At 40.2% G+C, this 7,939-nt stretch overlaps 2 protein-coding genes across 2 annotated transcripts; both read left to right on the top strand.

Moving 5' to 3' along the window:
• The first annotated feature begins 4,640 nt into the window (after positions 1 to 4,640).
• LOC110890040 lies at positions 4,641 to 5,504 on the top strand. The gene has a single exon (XM_022137604.1). It carries the CDS (start codon positions 4,641 to 4,643, stop codon positions 5,502 to 5,504), a length of 864 nt encoding a protein of 287 aa, XP_021993296.1.
• On the top strand, positions 5,504 to 6,805 carry LOC110890031. The gene has a single exon (XM_022137597.1). The coding sequence runs from the start codon at positions 5,504 to 5,506 to the stop codon at positions 6,803 to 6,805; it is 1,302 nt and encodes a 433-aa protein (XP_021993289.1).
• The last annotated feature ends 1,134 nt before the right edge of the window (positions 6,806 to 7,939 follow it).

Below are 7,939 nucleotides of genomic sequence, written 5' to 3'. Positions count from 1 at the left end.
GAGCGAGACGCTGGATTTCCTGGATGTTGTTGAGGTTAGCTGAGGTAACGTGGCTCTGTATTTCTGGTGCCAAACCTTTGAGATACAACTCAATACGCTTGTATGGAGGGTCCACCATAGTTGGACATAACACAGCCAACTCATTTGATCTCTTGGTGTAAGCTTCGATTTCCGAACCAACCATTTTCAAGTTATACAACTCGTCCTCCAACTTGTGAATGTCTTCTCTAGTGCAGTATTCCCTCTTGATCAGTTCTTTGAATTCATTCCAGGGTGTGGCGTTAGCAGCTGCCAACCCTAAGATCTGCACTTGTGCGTTCCACCAAGTGAGCGCAATCCCTTCAAGTGTGCCAGTGGCGAACTTCACCCTGCGAGCCTCAGGGCATTCACACATTTCGAAAACCGACTCGAGCTTTTCAAACCAGTGGAGGAGTCCAACTGCCCCCTCCGTGCCACTGAACGAGCTAGGACGACAGTCCATGAAATTCTTGAATGTGCACCCAGGTTGTTGCTGAGCGGGTTGACCTATTGTGTATGAATAGGGCAAAGTTAAGTACAAGAATTAATGTAGGATCTAAGGATCCTAGTGTCTATACTGCAGGGTACACTACCTGCTTGTGCAGCTGCAACTGCCGCAGCAACGAGAGCCTCTAGCTGGGCTTGAGTCATGGTAATTCGTGCGGCCATTGATCTTCACATCAAAGGCAACATAAGTGAGAAAGGTTCGCGAATAGTGCGATGACAGAAGAGTGTAAGCACATAAGTATTCTCATGCAATGTCAAGTTGTGAGCAAGGTAATGTAAGCATACTACGAGCAAAGTTCTATGCAAATTCTAGCATGTAGGCAATAAACACAAACCTTATTACCTAAGAAGTTGAGTCTTGCACGTGGAGCGAAGCGTCGTTGTGGATCGTTGAGAGCACTGTTCTGGTTATAGTCTGGTTTTAATAAAACGTTTTTCCATATTAAAACCGAGTTCTCTATAACCAATGGCTCTGATACCAATCTGTCACACCCCCAAAATCCACCTGCGGAGTATCACCGCTTGAGAGCGTGACTGACCAGGATCAAGCCACCAATCATATTGAACATGCATTTAATATTAAGTAAAATAACTGAAAACCATCCATTCAATACAAAAGGTGATCAAACAAATCATCGTTTCAAAATGTAGCGGAAGCATAGTAAATAAACCAGTAGTAGTTAACAGTTTTAAGTGTCATAATAGCTCAACAGAAAAGCCACGATCCTTGTCCACAACGACCCGCTTCTCCAGTGCAAGCTCCAAGTACCTAACGATCTGCAAGGCATGTAACAGAATGATCAACAAACTAGTTGAGCGAGTTCACAGAAAGTAAATGCGTAATAGTAAGTTCGTTTGTAACAGGTGGCTCTACTGGGCCGTTTGTATGTTCTATTGGTGGTGGTGTTCCACGTTATTGGTGGTGGTGTTCCACGTTATTGGTGGTGGTGTTCCACGTTATTGGTGGTGGTGTTCCACGTTGTATAACCACTAGACTACTCGTAACTATAGGTATCCTTCACAACCGAGGATAGTGATCAGTATAAGTATCCTTCACATCCGAGGATAGTGATCAGTATAAGTATCCTTCACGTCCGAGGATAGTAATGTGGTAGTCTAGTCATAGTGTCAATAGTGTATCTAATCAACCTTTCAATCCCATTCCCAACACCCCGGGAATCCCATGCCTTGGTAAGAGTGTGAACTCACCTTGGTTTGCTCGGTATGCTAGGTTATGCACTCACAAGTAATTAATCAAGTCCTATTGTATGCATGTATAGCAAATCAGTTCATGTTCGAAATGATACGCATGTAATTCTAATGTCGTATAGTGCTTGACAGCCAATATCACATATCAATCATGTATCACGTAACCGTTAACCCATTCATGCATTTCACGTAATTCATATGAATATATACAGGATCATGCATCTTTCAAAAACTCAGACAAGTATGGGGGGGGGGGTCTCCCCTGTTCAAAACTCGTATATCACATATAATCATCATACAACCTCAGACATATACTCAGCATATAAATTCGAACATGTGTGATCATATTAAACTCGGACATGGATGATCCTGTTAAACTCGGTCCATGAATAGTCCATTAAACTCGGACAACTTATAATTCACTAAGATCGGACCTTTAACTTATTAAACTCAGACTTCCATTTAGCATTAATAAACTCGGACCTCCATCTTAACATTAATAAACTCGGACAAGCTAATGTAATTTAAACTCGGACCAAGGTAATGAAATTAAACTCGGACAACATTAAGCATATTAATAAACTCAGGCAACTAAATCAATCATTCATACGATTATTCAAGTCTAACGTGATTGAATCAGTTACGTTTTCATACGGCTCAAAACCCTAATTCATACATTTTCACAGTGAATGTTCAATTATCAATCAACAGTTCTACATATCTTGCATCTTAATCATCAACCAATGATTCCACATCAATTACACCCATTTCACAACAATCAACCATCAATCAATCACAGAATGATCATATGAAAACTAGGGTTTGCACATATTACAAGAACCAAGGATTTATGAAATCAAATAATCAATTAGGTTTACAAGTATTACAATAATCATAAACAATTACCTTGAATGATTCTAGAGAAAGAGAGGAATCAAACTTGTGATGCCTTGCCAATGATTTGGTGATGATGATTGCTAGAGGATTAGAGAGGTGAAAGTACGTGTTTTTGTTTTGTGTGCAAATGATTAAAGAAATGAGATTAGGGTTAAGTATTTAGGATTTCACTAATTTCCATCTACATCCCTAAGTGTTATAATTTACAAATGCACACCATCTCATATTTGACAAGTTTACTGTTTCATAGTTCCACCACCAAGTTTACACATTTGACAAGTTTCACAAATAACCAACAACTATACCCAATCAAACAATCAAAATATATATAATTTCATGGAATTCAATTGTGCAATTACATGAACGTGCAATAAATACGAAATAGAAATCTTGGAAATTCGAGTTGTCACATATGTTACGGAGACTATTCGGGTGGAGTATGAATGGGAACCTCCAAGATGTGCTCACCGCTGTGTGTTTGGGCATGACTCTGAGGAATGCCCTACTCGCATTGGCTCAACATCTAAATCTCCTATTAACAAGCCAATAGTAGACAAGGATGGTTTCACTGACGTTCCGGTTAAGAAGAGTGCAAAGAAGAATGGCTTTCAAGTTAATAACCAGAAGCCCAAATTTGAATACAGGCCGGTGGATAGGAAGAAAAAGCCTGTTACTTCTCAGCAGGTTTCGACTTCCCATAAAATCCAAACCCATAACCCGTTTTCTGCGCTCGAATATGTTGGGGGTCGGGGTGGTTCAACTCAAGAGAAAAATAAAGGGGGCAGACAGATTCATGTGGATTTAGATGAGGACGGGGTTGAAGTTGTTTATGATGAAACCAAGGATTCGGGTACATATCCTTCGTCTTCTAGAACAGGGGCAAGCACCTCTTCCACAAAGATCTTCAATGGTTAGCCTGTCTTGGGATCGTCTAAAGGGGCTGCCGTTTCGTGGCAACTTCATTTTCGATGATGGAGGTTGAAGATTTTGGTTTTTTATTGTTTTGTCTACTAGATATCTTTGCATGATGTATAGTAGGCTAGGTTTGATGTGATGTCATAGGTTTTTTTTATGTTTGTTGGCATACATATATGGGGCATGTCCTGTATATGAACTAGTGTGGAATTCATCCTCACTACTTGTACTTATTTGCGGTTTATAATAGATTCACCGGGGTAACCCTTTACCCAAAAAAAATATAACGGGTGTTAGGGTGTTCGGGGACCCTAACTAGCTCAGAAAAGGAAAAACAATGTCATTGACAATATTTTCATGTTCCGGGCAAAGTCCGGTTGTTCGGTTAGATATTAATCCGTTAAAGTGCTAAATAAGCATTTAAAGTGTTGTTAATATTATTTTTAGTGACACAATGAATTCTCGACACTTTAGGAAGTGTCTAGTATTATTTTCCCATGTTTTTGCACTTTACTAGTTAAATAAAATTCTGAATTTTGTAATAAAGTGCAGAATTTTGTTATCAGAGCATGTTTTAGGCACATCCGGTCACTATAACTATCACCTAGTGACGCAGTTTTACAATCCTCACCTCCCTACACTCCCTACCAGTGTAGTGATCTATTCCCGGCTCATATTGGCCTGAGAGACAGTGCCTGTCTAGTGTTGGCTATGTCAGCTTGTTACTGGGTTATCCGTTCATTGTGCTACTGTGCTTTTGTGCATCAAGTTTGTCACTATAGTTCTGTGTAAATAATGGAGTGACAGTAATAATGTATGATGCATGATAAGTATGTATCAGAAATCAAGTAGCAGTTTATTCACAACTGTAAGCAAGCACAGTAATTAAGCGTTAATTAAATATTAATTAATTCGTACGGATACCTGATTTGGTGAGGGTTGTCACAATTGCATTCAATGATAATAAACAGCTACATGATTAAAACATGATGTTCATCCATTCATAAGTTTTAAAAATAATACAAACACAAGTTGTTTAGTTTCAACCAACACACTTCAGTTTAACACGAAGCAAGTTTAACACGAAGCAAGGGATGGAACAGTTACTGGAGGATGGTCCATGGATGATAAGGAATGTCCCTATTATTCTGAAACAATGGTCATCGTCGGCTAATGTGACGAAGGAGGAAATTACCGAAATACCTGTGTGGGTTAAAATGCATGAAGTGCCGTTACCTGCATTTACTGAAGATGGTTTGAGTTTACTTGCGTCGAAGATAGGAGTGCCTAAGATGGTAGATTCTTACACGGCATCTATGTGTTCCGAATCGTGGGGTAGGAGCAGCTTTGCTCGGGCACTGATAGAAGTTCATGCTAGCAAAGAATTAAAACGAAGTGTGAAGGTTGCAATACCGTCTATGGAAGGAACAGGTTATGCCACGGCTGAGGTGAAAATTGAATATGACTGGGAACCGATGAGATGTTCTACATGTTGTGTTTTTGGACATGATGACAATACGTGCCCAAAGCAACCGAAACCAGAGGCAAATAATGATCTTAACAAGAGAAAAGACAACTTCCAGGAAGTTAAAGGCAAAAATAAGAAAGGAGGTCAGCAAGGTGTTAACGTTAAAACGCAGAAACAAAAAGTGATTTATCGGCCGGTGGTTAAGAAGAAGGTTGATGGGACGACTGCTTCGTCGTCTCGGGTTCATGTCTCAAACCCGTTTGATGTTCTTCAGGTCGATGAAGAGCAGCCGCATACGGATGGGTTGAATGATAAATCTAGTGGCCAACCGAAACCAAAAGCTAAAGGAGGTATGGACGGATATGAGGAGGTTATCGACGATGGGGTAGAGGTGGATGAGCTTTTAGGTGAAATCCCGAATTACCTAGATAAGAAACTGGAAAAAAAAGGAGCTGAGGGTGCAAGCACACCCGGAGAAAGGGGTTTTTAATGGGTAGCTTAGCCGCATGGAATATAAGGGGTTTGAACCGGCCCCTGAAACAAAAAGAGGTTCGGCAGGTCATGAAGGATAATCATTTGCAGGTTTGTGCTATTATGGAGACTCATGTGGATGCTTCTAATGTATCGAGTGTTTGCAAAAAAGTTTGTAGGTCTTGGAGTTGGGCGACTAACTCGGGATGCTGTCAAAAAGGAACACGTATTATGGTGGGGTGGGATGCCGATGTAGTTGATGTTATGGTGTTATCCCAATCTGATCAGGTAATGCACACTCAGATTATTTTCAAAATGGATCGGAAAACAGTTTTTTGCTCGTTTATTTATGCTGATAATCACTATAAGAATCGGAGAAAACTATGGGATGACTTGTGTTCTCATCACGCATTTATGAAGAATAACCCTTGGGTTATAATGGGAGATTTTAACTCCTCATTGTATTTGGAAGACTCGTTAACGAGTTCATCAACAAGTAGTGTTGGAATGAGGGAGTTTAAGGAGTGCGTCAATAATATTGAGGTTTTTGATATTAATAGCTCCGGTTTACATTATACGTGGTCGAACAAACAGAAACAAGGTGCGGTGTTTAAAAAGATAGATAGAGTCATGGGTAACACTCCGTTTATTGACGTTTTCCCAGCGGCAGCGGCGTGCTATCACCCATACAGAATTTCGGATCACTCACCATGTATTCTATCTTTGCCGAGTCTTACGAGGGAGAAACCGAAACCTTTTAAATTCGTAAATTTGTTGTCGGAGAAAAAGGGTTTTATGGAAGAGGTAAAACGCATTTGGGATGTAGATATGCAGGGGTTCCCCATGTTCCAAGTAGTTCAGAAACTCAAAGCGCTTAAGAGACCGTTACGTAAGCTTTTTCAACAGCAAGGTAATTTGCATGAAAAGGTAAAAGAGGCGCGGAACAATCTGGATGCGTGTCAAAGGGCGATGGATGAAGCTCCGATGAATTTAGAGCTGAAAACACAGCATGATAACCTTATCGTAAGGTATATAGATGCTACTCGTGATGAAGCAATGTTTTTACAACAAAAATCAAAAGTCGAGTGGCTTGCATTGGGGGATTCGAATACGAAATTCTTTCATAATGTGGTAAAAGCTAAAAATCATCGTAGTAGAATTTTTTCGATCCGGGATGCAAATGGAAATTTGTTTGAAGGAGGTGCGGTTCCGCAGGTAATGGTTGAACATTATACTCGGTTTTTTGGGACTTCTGGCGCTATAAGTATTGACCCGTCTCCAGAATTATTCACTAATGTGTTGCCGGTTGAGAAAGCTTAAGGTATGGTCCGAGATGTTACGGATGAAGAGATTAAAGGAGCAATGTTCTCCATAGCTGGTAACAAGGCTCCCGGTCCAGATGGGTTCACCTCGGTTTTCTTTAAGAAGAGCTGGGAAATCGTTGGGAATGATGTTTGTCGAGCCGTTCATGATTTCTTCAGAAATGGTAAATTGTTACAACAGCTAAACCATACAATAATTTCGCTGATTCCTAAAGTTACTACACCGATGTCTATTACGGACTACCGGCCAATCTCATGTTGCAATACTCTCTATAAATGCATTAGTAAGATAATTTCTAATCGCATTAAGGAAGGGTTAGGGGATATAGTGAGCATTAATCAGTCGGCTTTTGTCCCGGGGAGAAAAATTTCTGATAATATTCTTTTAACACAAGAATTAATGCATAACTATCATCGAAATGTCGGTCCTCCGCGATGTGCATTTAAAGTTGATATTCAGAAAGCTTATGACACGGTGGATTGGAATTTCTTAAGGAAGATATTGGAGGGGTTCGGTTTCCATGAAAAAATGGTGAAGTGGGTGATGGCTTGTGTTGCTTCTACCTCTTTTTCGTTAGCTATTAACGGGAATCTTTATGGTTTCTTTAAAGGGAAAAGGGGTTTGCGTCAGGGGGATCCTATGTCCCCTTATTTGTTTACAATTGTGATGGAAGTTCTTACGTTGATTCTTCAAAAACAGGTCGCGGTTTCAAATGATTTCAGGTTTCACTGTAAGTGTGAGAAGCAGAAAATAATCAATTTATGCTTTGCGGATGACTTGTTTTTGTTTGCAAGGGGAGAGAGTAGCTCCGCAAAAGTTATAATGGATGCGCTAAATTTGTTTAAGAATATGTCTGGCTTGGTTCCGAGCATGGCCAAAAGTACTGTATTTTTTGGTAATGTTACGGATCAAGTTAAGCATCGAATCCTAGCCATTATGTCGTTTGAGGAGGGAAGCTTGCCAGTTCGATATCTTGGGGTGCCGTTAATTTCTACACGGCTCCAATACAAAGATTGTAAACAGCTCGTGGAACGGATGGATGCTAGAATTTCTGATTGGAAAACTAAATGCTTATCTTTTGCGGGTAGAATTCAATTGGTGCGTTCGGTTCTTTCTTCGTTACATATTTAT

The sequence above is a fragment of the Helianthus annuus genome, chromosome 2 (assembly GCF_002127325.2).
Source record: "Helianthus annuus cultivar XRQ/B chromosome 2, HanXRQr2.0-SUNRISE, whole genome shotgun sequence".
NCBI lineage: Eukaryota > Viridiplantae > Streptophyta > Magnoliopsida > Asterales > Asteraceae > Helianthus > Helianthus annuus.
The sequence above is the reverse complement of the archived record's forward strand: the minus strand, read 5'-3'. Positions and strand labels throughout refer to the sequence as shown.